The 21836-nt window shown below is 48.4% G+C and overlaps 1 protein-coding gene across 6 annotated transcripts in view; it reads left to right on the top strand.

Annotated features, from left to right (window-relative positions):
* Positions 1–14823, top strand: part of ZC3H18 (zinc finger CCCH-type containing 18) — a 72607-nt gene extending 57784 nt beyond the window's left edge. For 2 of the 6 annotated variants that reach the window (XM_084812784.1, XM_084812783.1), the window contains exons 12-19: positions 519–620; positions 2985–3128; positions 3914–4054; positions 4503–4627; positions 7103–7299; positions 9000–9099; positions 10736–10832; positions 13939–14823. In XM_084812784.1, the coding sequence (XP_084668910.1) occupies positions 519–620; positions 2985–3128; positions 3914–4054; positions 4503–4627; positions 7103–7299; positions 9000–9099; positions 10736–10832; positions 13939–14143 (1111 nt within the window). In that variant the 3' untranslated portion in view covers positions 14144–14823. Of the gene's footprint in view, positions 1–518; positions 621–2984; positions 3129–3913; positions 4055–4466; positions 4628–7102; positions 7300–8999; positions 9100–10735; positions 10833–13938 lie in introns of all 6 variants that reach the window. The other 4 variants (XM_084812780.1, XM_084812779.1, XM_084812785.1 and 1 more) reach the window with 3 other exon arrangements.
* Positions 14824–21836: the final 7013 nt, after the last annotated feature.

Below are 21836 nucleotides of genomic sequence, written 5' to 3'. Positions count from 1 at the left end.
CGTGATGATGATGCTTGAAGAACAGGCCTGTCACCTACTTAACACATTTACTGTTAAAAACAGATGTTTGCTTTTTAAGAGCTGCTTTTACTTTGCTTTATTTCTGCTTTAATAAAACAAAATGAAATACCCATAGAATGGCCCTGATATTCCACCACAATAACTGCCAAATAATGTTCAGCGAATCGCCCACATTTTATAGAAACCTTGCCTAACATGGTTAAGTTATAATCATGCCAATTTTTAAATGTTATTTTCGTTGTTTCACAATGAGTATTAACTAATTTGAAATTCTGATTCACATAAGTATCAAGCCTATTGCTGATCATTTCTTTTCTTTTTTTGCAATTGTTCTAATAATGGTAATGCTTTAAATGTTTGACTCAGCAGTTAACTGAATCTTTTTGGACCTGTTAGATGCCCAATCCTAGATTCACTCCAAATTCAAGCAGACTTCTGCTGAAGCAAAGGCTGTATCTAACCTTTCACCCCAGGCTCTCTCTTGTCTGATTTTGCAGGTCGCGGTCCTTCTCATCTTCTCCATCTCCTTCCCCCACGCCTTCTCCACACAAACCTCCTCCCAAAGCTAAAGGGGAGCCCGCAGTACCTGCTGGAAAGGGGTAAGATTCTACGTCTGCTCTGGGCAAGGCATTCTGCAATGAAGCTCTAGACCTTGTCGTTTAAGGCTTGCACTGCTTTGTCTTATCCACTGGCCAAGAGGTAAGTGCAGTGTATATCTCTCATTTATCTGCAAGCCAAACTCTGACCAGTAATGGAGGTAGGAGGAAAACCTTCTGAGGGGGTAACTGTATCTTTCCCTCGACGCACAAACAGCTGTTAAAAGTTAAGGAGTTGCAGGGGAGGCGGTGTTTGGTTCGTTTGTGCAAGGTGTATGGTGGACTCTCACAACTAGAAGCAGAACAGTTGGTGGAATGAGTTTCTACTCCGGCTAAAACTTCCCCAGGGGAGCCTGAATGGGATGGCCTCATGCTCTTAGGCTCCTGGGCTGAATGAGGACACCATTTGAAGCCACAGAAACCCCAAAAGAGGAGATCCCAAAGATGCTGGGGAATGTGTTTAATGTACAGTATTGTCACATGTCCTCCTTTAATATTCAGTGCCTTTGGGCTCCGCAGACATTCATCATTCAGAAGACTGCATTACATTATTATGACATTGTATATCTTGCCCATTTCCAAGGGGTTCAGGGTCTTCTCCCTGCTTTTTTTTATCCTGACAACAACCCTGGGAGGTAGGGAGGCTGACATGAGTGACTGGCCCATGGTGAGTTTCATGGCTGAGCAGAGTTTTGAACCTGGATCTCCCTGTTCCGAGTCCACCACTCTAACCACTGCAGCCCACTGACTCACCTGTAATGGAGAGAAAATCTTTTTGCCTTCCTTGTAACTTTCTGAATGCCTTTGGGGCCTGAGACCCATTTGAGGATATTATGCATTAAAGATGCTTTGTAGCGCCATTGGGACATTTCCTTTGGGGTTCTGCAGTATAAAAGGACAGGGCTCCCTGTCTTTGTCACAGTCAGAGCATAAGGCCAGGAAGGTACTTTCCACCAGATCAGGTTTGTGAAGTGTGGTCCTGTGTTATTGTGGCACCCAGGCGTGAAATAAAGCAAACACCAGCAGTCGTATATACATAAATATTGACTTTAAAATGGACGTCATTTCCCTTCCCCACAAATGCACACTCTGTATCAGCATGACACATGCTTGGCACAATTAAAGAGGTCACACACAGAAGGATGCCTTCCTACCTGCAGCAATATTGGTTGTTTTTTAAGAGACCTGCAGCAAATCTCTGGATAAGCGGTCATAACACTGACTGAATGCAGGATAAAGCCATAGGATGTGCATTTATGTCTGTTACAGGCAATTAGACTTAGGGTGCAATCCTATGCAGGTTTAGACAGAATAATGTCCTACAGCTCCCAGCTGGGAGTTGTAGGACTTTTTTCTGTCTATACATGCATAGGAATGCACCTTTAGTTTACAGTAGGGCAGCGCTGGCTGGGGCATGCTGGGACTTGTAGTCCAACACATCTGGAGGGCTCCAGGTTGTGGAAGGCTGCAGTAAGGTATGAGAATTAGAGGGCATGGGAAAGGTGGGTTTTGAAGGAAAAGTGAGTGGCATCTTGTAGGCCTTCTAGGAGGCAGCTCCAGGCGTCAGGGGCAGGAAGGGAGAAAGGAAAAGACATGGAGCTGGCTGAGGGTGGCGGAACTGAAGGAGCAAAGGTCACCCCATTTGTCTCTGGAGACAAGCTTGAAAACAAATGAGCAGCATTTGTGGAAACTCAAAAAAAGGCCCAGTGTGGGCTGAGCAGGTCTCCCAGTACTCAGTGGACCTGAACTTCAAAGCTCTGCATAGTGCCTCCATCTTCCTCCAAAGCAGAGTGAGCAGTGGAAAATAAATATGTGCAGTCACCTGAATGTCTCAGAAAACCCATCCCCTTTGTTTTTCTATCCTTATCCCAGTGAGTCAAAAAACCATCCTTCTCGCCAGCATTATCCCTGTGAGGGAGGTTAATCGGGGGGGGGGGGTGACTTCCCAAAACCACCCAGGAAGTTTCATGGCTGAGGTATCATCCCCACCATATCCCAGTTAGAGCCATCTCAAGGTAAGAAAACTGGGTAAGGCTGCCCCCAATGCACCCCCCATGCCTGAGATCCTGGAAGCCGCTGCCAGTCAGAGTAGTCGGTGCTGGACTACAAGGACCAGACGTCTGGCTCCATGAATGACAGCTTTGCACGTTCAACACAGGCTTCCTCCACCCAATCCCAGCGCTCTGTTACACCACGCAGGCTCACTGGGAGGGTGATGCCAGAACTGCTCGCTGGCTTGTGTCTCCCCAGCGAGCCCAACAGCCACGTGTTGAGGCCAGGATTTCCTGGGCCCAAATCCCTTTAAATTCTGGCACTGTCTTACCCACCCTCCCCACTGGCTAAATCTGCCCCATTTTACTTCGACAGCGATAAGACTGTGAAGAAGCCGCCTGCCCCGCCGGCACCACCGCCAGCTGCCAAAGCCCCGCTGGCTGCACCGGAGCCACCCAAGCCGGGCGACAGCAGAGAGGCCAGACGGAAGGAGCGCCAGACGAGAGCGCCGCCCCGGAGGTGGGTGCACAGGGGAGCTTCCTGGAGCAGGCCCCCAGCAGGCGAGTCGCAGGTCTCTTTGGAGGCCCGCAGCGATTTGCTGGGCGCTGCTGGAGGTGCGATGGCCTGAGGGGCAGCTTCGCACCAAGGGGAATTCTGCCACGGAGGCACCCTCAGGCTTGGAGTTCAAAGGCTCCTTAAGTCTGCTTTGAAACAGATCCCTGCCCATAATCAGTAGGCGTCCATGTCGGTTTTCATAGGAGACCCCAGTTCTAACAATACTGGGGAATTGTTGTGCTAAAATTAGGCTTTCTGAAGTGAACAGGACAGAACACTCACATGCAAAAAAATCACTGAAACTGGCACAACAGATTAAAAGAAACGGGCGACAATTCAAAGGATTTATTTCCATGCAACCAAGAGGAGACCCCTAGTATGACCCCATGGCATTATCTTATCGCTGTTGTCATGGCTGCTCTTCCCACACCAGAGGAGGCAGCCTGCTCCTCAGGCTGCAAAGCTGCTTGCCTCGTTGGCTGTAGGAGCTGCAGCATGAAGACCGAAGGGAGAACTCTCTCACCTCGCTTGTGGTTTCCTTTACTGACATATGCATTGCTCTTTTCTGGTACACGCATGGGTCTTAATGTCTAAATTGGCACCTGTGACAAGTAGGAGTCCTTGGATGTTCTGTATTCCTGGGGCAGCAAGTCTTCCCAATATCCACGTCTGGAGAGCATTAATGTTTCCCTGAAACAACGCGAGAAGCAGCTTCCGAAAGGGGGTCTGAACTCGGCTTTTCGTTGCAGGAGGACCATCAGTTGCAGTGCGAGCGGCAGCGGCAGCAGCTACAGCGGGTCCAGCTCTCGTTCAAGATCCTTGTCTCGATCCCTCTCCCGGTCCACCTCGGCCTCCATTTCCCCCTCGCCATCAGGGTCCAGAAAATCCAGGTGCGAGGTTCCCTTCTGCCGCTTTGGGTGTGGAAGGCTAAAAAGCAAGCTGCTTCTCCTGTCCAGGGCTGTTCTCTTCAACACAAGATTTGCTTGCTGGAAGCATTCTGCAGAACATAGCAATCCTTTGAGTAAGCAGGGAAACGTTTAAAGACCAGGCTTTACTTTAAAGACCTAAGGATTGACACACAGGGTCAGAGCAGTGGTCCATCTAGGTTGGAATCCTGACCTTTGACAAGCTCCAGCCAGACTCTTCAGGACACTTCACGATCTGGAGGGTACCACGTTGGGGGAAGGCTGATTTAAGGAAAAGGATAACTGGCATCCACTGAGGTTTTGTCTCGACCAGTCCTCTTGGACTGAATGCTCTCTGTACTCCTCTCTTTCTTCCCCCCACCCCCACCCCCATCAGGTCCCTGAGTGTAAGTAGCGTCTCGTCTGTCTCTAGTGCCTCCTCCAGTAGTAGCTCTGTGCGCAGTGCTGACTCGGAAGATATGTATGCTGACCTGGCCAGTCCAGTTTCTTCAGCCAGTTCCCGATCACCGACTCCAGCGCAGCAGAAGAAGGAGAGAGGTAGGCCGCACTGCCCTTGCCTCCCGACGGTCACCTGCTTGGCCTTCTTCAAATGTCTTCACGTGGTTCTGCGACTCACACCCAGTCTCCGTTGCCTTTGCTGCGCGCGCGCTCTCCTCTTCTCCCCCCCACCCGCTTTGGTTTTCTGCAATCTGTGATGATGATGGTAGTGACAATGATGGGGTTTTTTTAAAAGAATCTTGTTACATATCAGGAAAATAAAAAAATCCAGAACAACATCCAGAAATGAAATTAAATGAAATGAAATGAATAAACAAACAAACAAACAAATAAACATAACAGTCCCCTAACAACTGGGTCACAATGAGCTATTACAATAGACTGAATTAATACAATAAAAAAGAAAAAAAATAATAAGTGTGCTGTAAAACCTTCATCCAGTTGTTATAATGTCCAAATGCTCAGAGCAGAAGCAGGCATATATTGCTGTAAATCTGGTTGTGATGTATGTTGAATAAAACTCCACCATATAGCTTAAAATGCAAGCAGTTCTGTCTTTCCTTGAATCAAAAGTAAGTCAAAATGTTATTTTTTCTGATATCGCCACCAACCCTGTATTTCAATACCATGCAGGTAAATTCAAGTTACCCGGTTTTTCCCACAGCTGTGTGATTGTCTGGCAAGCAGCAGTTAACAAGAATGATAGTACATCTTTACATTTAATACTTCCATTCGATCCTTTATACAATGATAATTTTAAAAAGTCCCGGTTCGTATATGATCATTTCTCTGGTAACAGTCATTATTTCTCTATGTACCAGCATCCAGAATCTCTGTATCTGTGGGCATTCCCACCATAAAGGAAAGTATATGCTTTTTGCACATGGTGCTGATGATGATGATTTAGGAATCGCCCTATAGCGGAAGCCCTCAGGGCGACACATATAATAAAAGCAAAAACAATTAAACTAATGATACAACCAAGAATAAGGTACATTAAAAAGTATAGTTTTAAAAGCAGCAATGAAGATACAGCATTTAAAAGCGATAAACTGAGCAACTAGAAACAGATGATTTTAAAATGCAGCATTACACATACTAAAAGTAAAGCAAGCAGCAGTTAAAAATACTTTTAAAAGGCCTAGGAGAATAAAAATGTCTTTTTGCCAGGTGCAAAAAAGTCAACAAAGTAGGCAACAGGTAGATCTCTCTGGCAAGGGCATTCTGTGATTTGGGGCCACTGCAGAAAAGTCCCAGCTAGTTTGGAACATTCTTTGGAAACAGAGGAGAAGTTTGCAAAACGTTTTGCAAACATCGTTAATTAGCTCCCTTTAGGCTGGACACAGACTGTAAAACATTTTGGAGAAGGGTTTTAGAGCCCTTCTCTTTCATCCCATTCATGATCATGCAGCATGAGTAACAGAAGCTTGAACCATTACAGAGTCCAACAACTTTAAGTGAGTGGTAGCTGGTGGCTCGGATGTCAGCGGGGTGGTGAATCCACTCCGGGTTTCAGTCAGAACCTGTCAGAACTCTAAAGGTGCTATCCAAGGTGTGGAGCACCCTGGATAGATCCTTTAGAGTTCTGACTGAAACCCGGAGCAGATTCACCGCCCCGCTGACATCGGAGCCACCAGCCTCCACTGCTTTAAGTGTTTTGAAAGGCAAATGTCTGCCCCTTTTGGCTGGGGAAATACACTACAAATACACATTGGCAAGGCTCAATGAAACTGAAGGAACCAAAGTGGTTGAGCCTTGTGTGAGCAGCATAGTACTCCCTGCCACTCCTGCTTGCAATAAACCGGCTTTATATTCATATTTATTTATTTGTACTTAATGTTTTATGCAATAGACATGCATCCCGCCCCTGTCTGAGGCAACTAAAAATGAGAAAAACCTTAAAGCAAGCATAAGAATAACAGCCACACCAAAAATGCAGGTTAAGTCCAAAACGAAACACTACACTGAATTTTAAAAGCCTGGGTGAATTTTTTAAAAAGCAAAGGAAGCTGTGTTAGTCCATCAGAAAAAATCCAGTCTCCACAGTCAGGCAATACCTTTAGTATGGCCAAACAAAAATGTCACAAAATGGTAAGCAAGATTTTGAGTTCTCCAGAAACTTTCATCATGCTAGATATTAAGCAAAGCACGGGGGGTGGGGGACCTGACTTGGTGTTGAAGCCATAAAGCAGTGGTGGGAGACATGGCATTCTCCAGATGTTGGACTGCAACTCCCATCAGCCCTGGTCAGCATAGCCAGTGGGGAGTGATGATGGGAGTTGCAGTCCAACAACATCTGGAGGACCACTCATTCTCCCTCCATGCCATAACGTCTGCCTTGATCCCAGCGTCAAAATGGAATGTAGGAGGACCTGGCAGCCGTTGTTGGATTTGGCTCTCCTAGGTGCAATGCACAGGATTCAGGTTACCCCAAGGGGTGATGGGAACTGGTTGACAGCCCCCAAATGGGTCCATTTGAGTTCTTTGCTCATGGTGGCATGTTCTTCTTTTTAGCAGGAAAGCCCAAAAAAGAAGGCGCCAGCATCAAGGAGGAGAAACGGAAACGGGAAGCGGCAGCACAGCCCGCCAAGCCCGCTAAGCCGGTGCAAGGGAGCAAATCTCAGCAGCCCCCCCCACCTCAGCAGCCCCCCCAGCCACAGCCAGCTGGCTTCAGTGCCCATAAAGAAATCAAACTAACGCTGTTAAACAAGGTGAGTTTTCGGAGGAGATGCCGAGGAAGCCCTTCTCTAAATTTTTTATTTCTCCCTCCTCCTCGCGTATGATCAGAGTGGGGGCCTTCCCACTTTCCTCTGAGGCATCAGGAATTGTCACAACCAAGGAGTGGATGTTGAGTGATGGGTCCGTGTGCCCAATAAGATCCCTCTTGGGATGTTTTGGTGGGTGAGATGTTCTCTGACTCGGAGTCTGCCCAGTAGCCTTCTGGAGGCTTGAAAAGGGAGGGTCCCCCTGCAAGGGCAAGGTGAGTGGGCTGCCTTTGGTGGGAGATGGATGGATCTGACCCACCATGGGCACCATCTACATATGGTGTAGAGCAGGGGTGCAGAACCTCAGGCCTGGGGGCCCTTGCCCTGAACCCACCCCAACCACCAGTCCTTGGGTGGTTTCCCAGCTTTTACTGGGTGTTCCCCCCCATTCTCAAAGCTTGGCCTGCCTCTCCTAAGGCTTTGTTACCGGAAGGAAGAGCTTTGCGCTAAAATAGACTGGTATTTTTAGCCCCAGCCCCTTTTGCATTTAGCCCCGCCCACTGCTGGAATGCGGTCCCATAGCTCAGTGGCAGAAGGCGTGCCTTCCATTCCACATTCAACCCACAGCATCTCCAGACAAAAGGGTTTAAGGTAGCAGGATTGAGAGAGACCCTAGAGAGCTGCTGCCGGCCAGAGTAGGTAATACTGGGCGCAATGGACTGATGCTGGAAGCCAGCCTCAGAGGGAGGTGATCTTTCTTTATCCATAGGGATGGCTGTGTGTTGAGAAATAGCAACAGATGATACCCTCCCACACACACAGTCCTGCCTGTTACCTTGTTAGGCGCAAAATACCTGTTATAACCAGGGCGGCAGGGGGGACACATGAGATGGGAAGGTTGGTGAGTTGCTCTAATGCTGGCTGGGGCAGGCTGGGAGTTGCAGCCCAATACATCTGGAGGGTGCCAGGTTGGAGAACACTGTCCTAGAGGGCATTTCTGTGCATAAAGCATGAACGGCACCTTCCCCAGAGGGTGCCTGCAGTCACAGTTTCATCTCGGTGCATCAGCCTACCCCAGTTCACAGCCCTGCTCAGGCTTCTCTCTCTCTCAGTCACGCTGGACCTGGATAGGAAGCAGCATTCATGTTTATATAGGAGAGCAAAGCACTGGGGATAGATCACTGAGTAGCACTCAGAACCGGAACGTGGCAAATGAGAAGGAAGGGTGAGAATTGGGGCAAAGGCATCTTTGTCTGTCTGCCCTCTTGAGTGTTGAGCATCTTGTCAGCTTTAAGAGAGAAGTCAGACTTCCTCCCAGTCTGTGTGCACTTTCTCTGGGGGAAAGGAGAGTTTAAAACAGAAGAGATTCCGCAAATGTAACCTGGGACTTTAGCTCAACCGAATAATTGCCCAGGGCAGGCACTCGTCTGACCTGTCGCGTGCTAGGGAGGCCTTCCTTCTCAGCACCTTTTTGGGCCTGCCTGCAGCCCTGGTCTCTGACCTTCTCCTTAAAGTATGACAGAGCCTGTGACTGGAAGTAGCGGCCGGGTAAAAAAAACACACCACACACGCGCTCACAGGCGGGCTGTGCAAATGGCCTGTTGCAAGGCAGCGTTTCCGTGCAGCACCATGCAGCAAGCCCTCCTTGCATGCTTCCCTTGTGCGCAAGCCTGGCGTTGCGTTGATTGCCTCCATTCTGTTTTTAGGCAGCCGACAAAGGAGGCAGCAGGAAGAGGTTCGAGCCCTCCGACAAAGACAGGCAGGCTTCTCCTCCAGCAAAGCGGATCAACCTGTCTCCAGACAGAGGTGAGGAAGCGGGGTTCTGCCAGGTTCTCTGGTGCAATATGCTTTTGCAATTGCACACATTTAAACTGCCCTCCCTCTGTGCCCCCCCCCCAGTGCCGCGCAGCTGGGCCCATGCTCTTGTCTGTGTCAGAGGCCTGCACATTTGCCTTGTTGTTAAGAGCTGCTCACCTGGAGAGCAAACAGCTGCTCCTCCATGCGTGTGCATGTACTCAACTCACTGCTGTGGAATTTGCATCCTTAGAGCCGCTTTACAATAAAAAATAAAAAGCTGCTAGTCCATGTGACTTCGAGACAAACTTGGAATTGTGTGGGCAGCCCTGAGTGAAGAGAGGCTGAATGGGGTATGGCTGCACCATGCCCTGTTTAGTGTGGCTAGCACTGTGGCGGTGTTTATGCACAATTTTCTTTAGGGCTCAGAATTCTTCCTTTTTAGTGTATGCATGTATTTATTTACTGTATTTCTAGGCCGTCCTTCTAACACCCATCAAGGCCGTTTAGAAAAGGTCCAAAACATAAAGACTATAATCAGATAAAAACATAATAAAACAGTAAAATCAGATCAATCGGTAGGTAGGTGTCCCCCTACCATGTCAGTTGCTGCATCCTATCCTTGTGCCGGCTTTTATTACACGATCAGTTGTTCAGCCCTGACTCTTGCATGGCGAAAGCCCAATGCTGGCATCCCAGGCTTTCCCTTGGCTCTGTCGCAAGCCCATTTGGACTGACACGCCGGAGCTCAGTGCCCGCTGGCTGGTACAGTCACCAAAGCTGACTAGACTGTTCCTGGATGGCCAGCCTGTAACCTGGGTTATTTCGGCGTTTGCTGTTGCTCTTGCAGCCAAAGGCACCCTCTGCAGTGCCTGGCCCTGAGACATGCTTGGGTGTTGCTTAACCGTCGCTGACTTTCCTGAGAGCATCGATAACTGTGCCACATTCCTCATGCTGATCTCGCCACCTGAAAAATGCATTATGTAAATTGGAGTTGGTGTCATGAAGAGAGCGGCAGCTTGGAAAATCCCCATTGCAAGTCTCGCCCCTGCTTTGAACTCATGTGATGGTTGTAGGCGAGCCACTGTTCTTTCTCTCTCGGTTCTGGCCTTCCACGTGCAGCATGGAGATAATAACACTGACCTTCCTTACAGGGTTGTTGTAACAGTTACTACAAATATACATGACGTGTTTCAAGCATTTAAAGTGCTCTGTTAATAATAGTTGTTGTTCTAATCATAGCATCAGTACTACATTGGTCCTTTTCCTCTATTGGTGCTGTATGTCTTTAGAGATCAGAATGTCCCTTGACCCTCCAGTGGAATACCCTCTGCCCGATTGAATACTTAAAATGCCAGGCAACAATCTGTGCGAGGCACACCTTATTATTCAATCTATTCCAGGCTTCCCCAACCTGGCGTCTTCCAGAAGTGTTGGACTACAAGCCAGCTGGGGTATGCCGAGAGTTGTAGTCCAATACATATGGAGGGCACCAGGTTGGGGAAGGCTGGTCTGATCATTCCACAGTTTCTACCCATCTGCTCCACCAGTTACTCCCAAGGCAGCTCAGACTAAAACAAACAAATAACCATAATAAAACCAACTGACTTTTTCTTTTGCTTTCTTTTTCCTTCCCACTCTGTCCCAGGTCCTCGTGATAGGAAGCCTGCAGCGAGGCTGTCCTCGCCCAAACAGGAACGTCAGCGGGGCACCAACCCGAAGTCCTCCCCGGCTCAGGCAGACAAGTGAGTTCTGCTGCGCAGTCTTGGCTGGCTGCTTGGCTTGGCTCTGTTCCTCCCTGTGTTTGCTGCCAGCTCTTTGAAGGCTGCTTTGCTTGCTCTCGTTCAGCGAGAGGCAAGGAGCCACGTGCCCAGGCGAGATCTGGCTTGGCACGGGCGCCTCCTGACACTGAGCCCAGTGGGCTTCCCTTGTTCTGGGGAGGGCTGAGTCCCTTCACCCTTCCTTGCCAATTGTGCCCAGAGGCCACGTGGCAAAAGAGTGGGGCTTCCTACCCTTCCAGTGCCTGCTTGGGGGCAAAAATGGGGATTCTAGTCTGATTCGTTAGCATCAAAACTCTAGCCTGCCTGTAGAGCAGGGGTGCAGAACCTCTTTCAGCCCGAGGGCTGAATTGGGTGGGGCCAAAGGCAAAAGGGGCAGGGCCAAAAAATACCATCCTATTTTAGCTTAACACTCTCACTAAGTGCCAAAGCCTTACAAGATGCACTTTGGCTTTTTAGAATGGGGGGAAAAACTGCACTAAAGCTGGGAAACCACTCAACCATCAGTGGCTGGGGGAAACGGGCAGAGCCATCTGGGAAACCCAAGCAGGCCAGATCAGGCCCCCGAGCCAGAGTTGCTGCACCCATGCTGTAAAAGTTTCCCAAATGGGACTCTGTGCAGGCGCAGAACCCATAAGTGTGACTGCGCAGAAAGCTGCTTGAAGGACTGTAGTCACAGATCAGCAACCGGTCATCCTGGGGCTCCAGGCAAAGCGGTTTCTGGCTGCTCTGTGTATGTCTGTTATTGCAGATCCTCTTTCCCTCTCAGCTCTCCGGTCCTGCTGCTGCAGAACAGGCTCCGTGTCTTGGCTGAAGAGCTCCAGCTGGCACCCACGCGTTGTCCCCATCCCCTGTGAGTCACACAGCAAGAGATTAGGCCAGTTGCCTGGCATTTGGCCCTGATCCCTCGCCATGTGACTCACAAAGCCCGGGGATCGCCCGGGGATGCCCGTTGTGCCATGCCAGGGCTAGTTGGAAGGCCTGGAGCAATCTCGGGGCTTATGGGGCAGGCGAGAGAGCCGCTTCATCCTTAATGGGTGTGGCTTTACGAGGCATCACCCACAGGGGCAAGATGGGTAGCATAGAGGTCATTCTTTGGGGTGGGGAGGCAAGTGATGGTTCCGGGGCCTGAACAGGGCACAGTCAGAGCGCAATCCACCTGTCCCAGATACACCTGAAACGTTGCTCATTCCTCCCTGATGGGTGATTCCTATGATGCCAGAGAGCTTGCATGCGCCCAAACCAACTGAAATTGGTTGAGATACAAGAGATCCTTTCCCCTGCTTTGTCAGCTGGGGCTCCGGGGAGCCAGCAGTATGGATTGCCCCTTCTTACTCTCCCCTCCATTGCCATGGCTGTCCTGCAAAACAGTGACATTCCAGTGGAGCCTGGTGGCTGAGGTGGAGGGTGGAGGCCTTGCTCAGCAACAATATGACTCTTCCAGCAGTGATCCTACCCCAGTCCACTGGCTGCTCTTTGTGGCAGTGGTTCATTAGCAACCCCCAGCAAAAAGATTCTGTTGGACTGTGTCATACGGAAGGACAGCTGGGTGTATGACATCCCCTTGCATTATCACCTGTAGCACCCTCCCTGTCAGCTGGCTGAAATACTATGATTCGTTTGCAACAATTAATCTCAAATCCAAGCTTAATACAGCCACAGAGTTGGATGTGACCTCAGAGATCATCTAGTCCAACCTCCTGCTCAGTGCAGGCTCTGCACAGCAGGGTGCAGCTGCAGCACCCCTGACCGATGACCATCCAGCCTCTGCTTCAGTACCTCCAGGGAAGGAGAACCCACCACCTCCTGAGGCAGATTCTGCTGAACACCAGGCTTGGGGGACAACTTGTCTGAACCAGTGTTAGGCAGCTTGCTATGTTTGGGGGGAGTTCTTTAAGGATATTTCATCAGGATCCTACTCCACAGACCTCCATCTGGCCACTTCAGAACAACCATGAATAGTTCAGCAAAGTACTGTTTCTAAAGCCAGTGCTGTAATGCCCAGGTTTTTTAAAAGCTAGCAGAGTTCAGACTTGCTGCTATGGGTGCTTTCTTTTGCTTCTTAGAACCAGAATGTGTGCTTTTTATTAGCAGACTGAGGAGGAGTTTGTCAGATTAATTGGAAAGTTTTCACTCCCTCTCAAAATGGAGAGGGAGGAGATTTGTGCTGGTATGCCAGGCTCCTGAGGCTGAAAGTGCTGCTTTAAAAGTTTGATTCCTGCCTTTACCATGAGGCCAAGATCTCCCTTCTCCTGGGCCAAAATAACAAACAACTCAAGATGTCTGCGTGTGTGTCTGAATCAATGTGTGGCTTTAGAAATATTCTAGGCTTGACAGAGTCCTTTTCCAGGTCTGTGGTCTGGTTCACACATAACACCAAGCCATGGTGTGGTTTGTTGAAATCTGGCTTGTCATTGGGCCATTTTGCACGACATTCCAGGCTCACCATTGGTTATTTAATCTACGATGAGCCATGGCTCATGCAGCCGCCATTATGAATATCCAACCCCCCCGCATGGGGGTTGGATAATGAGGGTTGTAGCTTGTCATCTGAACCCAGCCACCATGGGTTATTCAAGGGTTAAACAATGCTCACATAACCCTACTACAAAGCGGTGTGTCATATGAAACAGGTCACTGTGTCTGAACCCATCCCCACAAACAAACCATGGTTTGTTAGCTAGCTATAAATCACAAATACAAACTGTGGCTTGCTGTTGGCTTACAAAGCCTGGCTTCTTTTAACTATGGCTTGTTGTGATGCTTGAACCCAGGACTGTGGCTTATCCCTGGCTTGTTTGCACTGCTGTTTGCCCTGAAACAGAGGCACCCAGCAAGAGCAGCCTGAAAATGAATTTACTCTGAAGGTTGGTAAAATAGACAAACAAGAAATAAGGAAAACAAATCAGAAATAAGGAAAACAAGCCACAGTTTGGTTGTCTGCAAGACAATTTGTGTCTAAAGCAATAAACAGTGGCCTAGCATTATGTGTGAATGCAGCCAATATAATGCTGGATCCCCTAGCCTCCCCTCCCAGTCATTTTTCACCTGGATGTGCTTTTTTCTGCTGCAGGAAGCGTCCTTTATCACCCCAGTCCAAGAGTTCCAGTAAAGTTACAAGCATCCCAGGCAAAGTGGCTGAACCGGCCCCGTCAGCCACTACCACAAAATCGGGCAAGTCCAGCACGTTGTCACGGCGGGAGGAGTTGCTGAAGCAGCTGAAGGCCGTCGAAGATGCCATCGCTCGCAAACGGGCCAAGATCCCGGGCAAAGTATAGTCTGCCTTGGTCCAGCCTGGATTAGAGACTGCGCCTGTGTTTTTATAAATAGTCTTCAAGCAGCCACTTGGGATTTTGCAGTTCTGTTTCATTTTGGCTGTGATCCTTTTTAAATAAAAATTGAAAAGACAAGAGAAATTCTGTCAGCTGAAAACCCACCTGCCCGGGTGTGGGACGGCTCCCTCTGGTTTCCTCTCCACCCCACGTGTTGCCGGCACCGTGGCGGAGGCAGTCGCCTTGATGTTTCTCCATGTCCATCGCACACAGCGGACTCGTAAACTGCAGCCCTGTCAGATGCCTTCTCCTCTGCTCTGCCCACCTCTCTGCTAGCTACAAGTTGTACTTCCCTAGTTAGCCCTGCTGTGTGTTGAGTGTCTTCAGCAGTGCAGTTCTACATACTGTGTACGGAGAGAGCCAAAAACCGCTGTCACTTGCCGGAAATGTTCCCCTCTGTCGTCTTTCTTCTGCCCACCTCGTCCCTGCCAAGAACTAAACCAGTCGCGTAGATATCCTTGATGGAAGTCTGATCAAAAGATCCCATATGTCTTTTTATTTTAAGCAAAAGATTGTTTTAGTTGACTTAACAGAGAAAAGGCAAAGGTTTCGTCAGGATGTGTGTCTAATAAGGAGGGTCATTTTTTTTTTTTGAGGGGTTATGCTGAAAATAAAGTATTTTGATAAACAGCTCCTCCTCTTTGACCTCTTCTGTTCCCGTCCCAAAACCTGTCTCGGAATGTTTGGCTGGGGGTGCCAGGAGTTGTTGTCCAACACAGCCACCCTGAGATCTTAATGATACAGGGTGGGATACATATGTTTCAAATAAGTAAAACCTAGATGGCACAAAGTTTGGGAAGGCTGGTCTAGAAATATGTGTATTTCTACTTCCTCTCCCTCAAAATGAAGTCTAACTCTTCAATGATATAGTTCCACGCCAGATAGAAAACTCAAAACCTATTGTTCTCTACCTGAAAGGTGAGCCTTGCAAGATTCTCTGCAGGCTACCAGATTTTGCATTGAAGACTAATTCAGGTATTGATCACTAGGGGATTCTAGCTGGTCTCTCTTCTGCCTCAATCAGCAAGAAAGAATGTACGCACACTCCAAAGTGTGTGCTTAAAAGGCCTATTGCAAATCAAACGCATCATTTTTCTAAACTGGATCTTAGTTCATCTGAAACTTCTTCGTTTCCCCTGCTCTGCCTCCCCAGCCCCTGCCCAGTACCACCACCACCCCGACTGATGAAGCTGATTCTGGAACCAAAAAAAGATGGGGAAAGAGTACTGGGGAATAAGAGTGGCAACCACTCACCCCACTGACTTTACTGTTTAAAAAGTAAATATCCTAATGAAGTCTACTTGTGCTTACTATGCAAGAAACATCTGTTTCACTGCTCAGATAATGTGATAGTTTATATGAATGAAAACTGTCAGTGAAACTGATGAGCAGACTTGGAATTGGCAAAAGAAAGTACATGGCACAGTGCAGAATTAATGTATGGAATTCACTGCCGCAGGTCGTAGTGACAACTGCAGGCTTGGATGGCTTTAAAAGGGGATAAGACAAATTCAAGGAGGAGAGGTCTATCGGCAACTGTTAGTCATGGCACCTCTGCGGAACCCTCAGTTTCAAAGGCAATATGCCAATGAATAAATACCAGTTGTGGGGCAGCAAACATCAGGAGAGGCCCTCGTGCCCCGCTTGTGGGCTTCCCTGAGGCATATATTCAGTCGCTAGGAAATGACATACTGACCTAGATGGACACGGACACTCACACTCTGATCCAGTAGTGCTGCTCTCACGTTCGATGGATGACATTTCCCTTGTTGAGGGGTGGAGCATTTATTCAAGCAGGCATGGCCTTTCATTTTAATGGAAGTGAGACAAACCTAACTCCTTTTCACCAAAAATGCATGGTCAGAAGATGCATGATCTGGTCAGAATCCCAGGATGTAAAAAAAATACATTCCCTCAGAATAGCCCAACGCATTTGCCCCTTGTACCATATATTTGTGGGCTTTCCTCAGGTGTTAAATATTTTATTGTAGCCTGCAGAGATCTCTGGGGTACAATGTCTCCAAGAATAAACCCTGCAACTTTTGAAGACAAAAAAAATTCAGAGATCTCCGCAGGCTACATTAAACATTTTAACCCCTGAAGAAGGCCCATCAATATGTGGTACAGGCCAAAATCTGTTGAGCTCCTCCAAGGAATAAAACAATATTCATTACAACCTGGGACTTGGTCTCTCCTTCTCACCGTGCTTTCATTTTAATAGGCAGGAGTGTTTATGGGCCATGGGGCTGGGCAGGTGAGTAGTCTTAAAAAACCAAGAAGCAACTCTTGGCCCAAGTGAGGTCAGCAGTTTTCTGGTGCAAAGAGCTGTGAACAACCAACTGTTTCCTCTGAAACAAATGGCCCCGCTGTCTTTGTGTGTCATTTCTTCCAACCTGACTTGAGCACTGGTGAGGCAATCTTGCCCATCTCTTGCAGCAAGAAGCCGTCTTGCTTCAGGCACCACTGACCAGTCCAGTGACTGAAAGGTGCACAAGGCAGGCACGCAATCTGCCGGCCTGATCAAGCGGGAGAGCTATTGAGTGACTGATTCTTATCCAGCACAACACGTTTGCTGCTGCTCTCTGAAAGCCGAACTAAGTTGGTGGTTCTTCTGAGGCACAATATACATGCTAAAGTGACATTCAAAGACTTTCTTTGTGCATTCTCACACACGCACGTTTTACCTGAAAAACAGCAATGCGGCTGACACTCAAAATAACGACAAGCAATGTAAAACCATGTGCTTAAACACCAAAAGATCATACAGGCAGCAGATTTTAAAAAGCATAATACTTAGGGATATATGTATGATTTGTTGGTTTGATTGATTGATGTACAGTATATCCCATCTTTCCACCAAAAAATGGTGCTCAAGGCAGTTAACAGTAATAAAACGAAGATTAAATTAAACTTACTCAAAGCAATCATAAAAACAGATTAAAAACAATTATGAAACTTGGTCCAGAATGCTGCAGCCAGACTGTTGACCAGGGCTGGTTACTGGGAGCATGTGACTCCCTTGTTACAGGGCTGGATGTGCCTGATCTCGTCTGATCTCAGAAGCTGAGCAGGGTCAGCCTTGGTTAGTACTTGGATGGCAGACCGCCTGGGAATCAGGCTTCCTGCATTGAGCAGGGGGTTGGACTTGATGGTCTTGTAGGCTCCTTCCAACCCTATGATTCTATGAAATAAACACAATTATATAAGACAACAATAAAATTTAAAAAACAGCAACACAACAGAACCTGCTTCAGCAACAGACCAGCTTATATGCCAACGGCCTGCTATAAAACATCATCTTTGCCTTCTGGCAAGGGAGCAAGCCAACCTAGCTTCCCTCGGCAGGGAGTTCTAGAGCCTGGGAGTGGCCACCAAGAAGGCCCTCTCTTGTGCCCTCACCAAACGTGCCTCCCATGGCAGTGGGATCAAGAGGAAGCCCCCCCCCCCCCGAATTTCTTCAAAACTGGGAAACCTCATATGGGAGAATGCAGTTTTTCAGGTACCCTGCTCCCAAGTTGTAAAAGGGCTTTAAGAACTACCCTGCTGGATTGGACCAAAGTTCAAGCTCTCCTAGCATCCTGCTTCCCACAGTGAGGGCTAGGAAATTGCACTCTGCCAAAAAATTATAAGAGCGCGAGTGTTCTATTGTTTATTTAAGGAGGGTTGATAGTCCGCAAACGGGCACAAAGAGCCAACAGCTATTAGTCACGGGGGCTATAGAGCGGCCTTTTTGCTCAAAAGCACAAAATGCCAATGAGTGCCAGTTGTGAGGAGTCAGTTTGGAGGCAGAGATGATTGCCTGCAAGCAAGCCGTGTGTGTCGGTTTCTGGTGGCATCTGGTTGGACGCTGTAGAAAGTAGAGCTGAGCACAAATGTTCTCTCAAAATGCTCCAACCTATTTGCGGGCAGAGAAACGCAAATTTCAACGAATTTCTCCAGGGGAAGGAGAAATTCTCCAACGGTTTCTCACAGACAGGGCTCACCACTGGCAGGGGTTGTGGCACAGCTTCTTCCCTTTCTCCTGAGGGGTTTTGGCTTATTGCACTGCTCCTGCAAGTGGCAACAGCGTCACCTGTGCTGAGGCTCCCACTTTTCAGAGGCAGGATTTTGCATTTCGTTGGGTGGCATTTCTGGGCTTACCTAATCACTGCGAGGTGGCCGAGGGTGCCGTGTGTGTTTTCTCTCTCTCTCTTAAACACCTTCCTGGGGCTCTGCAGCCTCCCCGGCCACCTGCACTTCCTGAGCCAAAACCCCCCATGGGAGGAACTGCCCCATGGTGTCTTCCTCATGACAGCTTTGACCGAAGTGCGGCAAGCCGAGGAGGCTACAGGCTGCCACAAAGGTTATTGCATGATGACAGACGGGACACTCGCGCACGCTCCTCAGCCACCTCATACGTAAGGTGCGCACAAGAACCCCATGCCCAACCCATGAGGATTTCTCCAAATTTTCTCCTCCTCTGAATTTCTTTTCGAAAGCAAGTTCTTTTCTATCAAATTGAATGAGGATGGTTGAAAAAAATATGGGAGAAATTTTCGGCACAGCAGTAATTTCATGTATAATTATTTCTGAATTTTTGCCTATGTATATAAATGCCTGCGCAAATGTTATGCAAACTGGTGTTCTCATTTGCCCTCTTTTTTGAAGATGCACTCTTTTGGCAGTGTGTTCAGTAATGAATTGGTGCAAACCAGCCAGCCCCCATTTTGGCGGATAGTTTCCGTTTCTCTTTGCATGATGACAGACGGGACACTTGCGCACACTCCTCAGCCATCTCATAAGTAAGGTGCGCACAAGAACCCCATGCCCAACCCATGAGAATTTCTCCGGAATTTCTGCTCCTCTGAATTTCTTTTTGAAAGCAATTTCTCTTCTATCAAATTGAATGAGGATGGTCGAAAAAATGTGGGAGAAATTGTTGGCACAACACTAGTAGAGAGCATGATGCTGGATGAAGTAGACCTAAAGGTCTGATCCAGCAGGGCTCTTTTTATGCACAGTTGGGCTCATAAGGACATTACCTATATTCTCCTAAAGCAGAACATTTTGGTCTTTAAACACACAGCAAATGTTTGGAGGAAATGAAATGCTTCTCAGGTAGCCAGGGATCCCCAGCCTTGTAGAACCAGTGTTGCATAGTGGTTAGAGCAGAGTCCCCAACCTTCTTGGACCTGCGGAAACATTTGGGAATTTGAGAAACTGCTGTGGGCACCACCACAAAATGGCTCTCACAGAGGATGTGGCTAGTCACATCATGGCTGCTATGGGGGCCTAGCTAGTCAAAAGTGAGCTAAAGAGGTTGGAGGGATGGGAGAGAAATTTCCAAGACATTTGGAGAAATTTGCTAACATTTTCATATATATATATATATATATATATATATATATATATATATTTAAGGCAGCATGGTGTGGAGAGCTTTGTGGGCGCTGTTAGAGGTCCTCAGAGGCACCAAGGCACCCATGGGCACCTTATTGGGGGGCCCTGCCCTACACACACAGAGCTTGCTTTTTTCTGTCTTTGAGGGTGGCTAGGCACACTTCAGAACAAATTGCCAGGCTGCAGCCACTCACCATTTTTACTTTCTGAGGACACCTCTGGGGCCCTCTTAGAAATAAAGATGATGCTGGAGCCAGCACTCCACTTCGCAGCATACCTGCCTCTCAGCTAAACATATTCTCTGAATTTACAAAAAATATAAAAGTATATATTCAAAAATCAGGAGGGGCAGGGAGCCTAGCAGGCCCCAAGGGTGGTATCCCCGGGCACCACATTGGAACCCCAGGGCTACACAGAGATGCTGCCTACTTTTTAAGGACTGCCACTGTCTCATAGATCCAAGGCAGAATAATGGCTAATAAATAGAAACTCAACAGGGGGTGGCTTCCTTCCTCTCCCTCACAAAGAGGGGAGCAATGATCAAAGCTGCACCTGTTGGATGCCTGCCTGTTATGTCCCTGTTAATGGTATAGGAGTACAAGTGGGGTGGAGAGGCATTCCCTTTCCTTTAAGCCCCATGTCATGTTTCAAAACAGAGAGAGAGAAGAAGAGAGGGCAGCCAGCCAGAGGAAGGCTGTGATTTCTTTAAAATAAAAAATAAAAAACGGTGGCAAAAGGTGTCACCTAGGACCTTTCCATTCTTGCTTAACTTGGGAGTTCTGGCCCCGGCCTCAGGTGTCAAGGGAGCAGCCTAGAAGGCAAGGCTCTGCCCCTGCTGCAGAAGAGGGAACTGGTGATGTCACCGGCTGCCTGTTTATGTAAGAGGTGTGTAGCCTCCGCCAGGCCCCGATTGGCTCGTTGCCCCCGTGACAGCAGCAAGGGATGGAACGTGCTCCTTCCCAGCTCGCTTGAAGGTGCCTCTTAGCTGCAGGGACCAGCAAGCCCGCGTGACTCACACAGCACCTCCCCTGCGGATGTGCCCAGAGCCCGACCCTGCAATTTTGCTAGCCCTGCACGGCTCTCCTTCCAAAGAGGAAGTCCACTTATCAGGTCATCCACTTTGGTCATTGCTCAGTCCCTGAAGCAGCCGTTTTTTAAGAAGTGCCTTCCCTCCCCACCCCCTACCCCTGTGCTTGAAGTGGACTTCAACTGCCAAAGTCTGGTCTGTAGGCTGACTAACTAGGTCAGGGGTGAAGGAGGACAGGGTTGCACTGCAGGTGGGGGCATTTTGACCAGGCATGTTTGCCATGCACAGGTGAGAAAAGTTAAACCAACTGAAATTCCTTCTCATATGCCCACATGGACCTATGGCCCAATTGGAGTCCACCTGGAGCAGAGCCTTCTATGTGGTGGCTCCCTTCCTGTGGAACTCCCTTCCTCTGGAGGTCAGGCAGGCTCCAACATGGTGTCCTTTTCGGCACCCGCTGAAGACATCTTCATTTCAAAAAGCTTCCTTTGACCGACTAGCCATGGTTTTTATTGGTGCTCTGTTTTTAAAAACTTTTAACATGTTGCTTTATTCTTTTTATCATTTATTGTTCACCACTCCCGAATCTCTTTAGATGAAGAGCGGTATATAAATGTTGTAAATAAATAAATAAATAAATAAAGGCGGCCAGAATTCGCCGCCTCCTTGGCATCTGGTCACCCTCCTGTTCAACGGGTAAAAAGAAAGAACTCTTAAATAGATTGAACACCATTATTAAGGACTTAAAGTCTGGAACAGGTGGTAGAGTGATTGGCCTCCACGTTTTTGAGGACCCTTGGGCAGGACACCCTCAGTGGGCCATGGCATCTCCTGCTCCTCCTCCTCACCTCCAGCGTTGCCTGGGCCAGAGCGGGAGGCAGGTGAACAAGCAGGCTGCAAAGGTGAAGAGGAGGAGCAGGTCCAGGGGGCTCTTGCCAGCGGGCCCCTGCTGGGGTGCGTGCCCTTGGCAGGTGCCTGACCATGCCAACCCTTGACGCTGGCCCTGATTGGGCTCCTTCCTGCCACTTCCCGTATCCACACAGACACAAAACGGCAAATCTGGTTAACATCTTTTTCTTTTCTACCTGTCTTTTATAGATGCCTGACAAGTATGGGCGTTCTCATTCACATAGTGGCACATATGTACATAACAGTGCTTTCCAAAGTACAAGAGGCCCTTCTCATTTGCCCACCCCTGAGAGCAGTCAGGTGGGTGATCACACAGGAGAGGGC

The sequence above is a fragment of the Heloderma suspectum genome, chromosome 8 (genome assembly GCF_057233095.1).
Source record: "Heloderma suspectum isolate Gila_16-S chromosome 8, 16-S_ref, whole genome shotgun sequence".
NCBI classification, from domain to species: domain Eukaryota; kingdom Metazoa; phylum Chordata; class Lepidosauria; order Squamata; family Helodermatidae; genus Heloderma; species Heloderma suspectum.
Note: the sequence above shows the minus strand (reverse complement) of the source record. Positions and strands in the feature narration are given on the sequence as shown.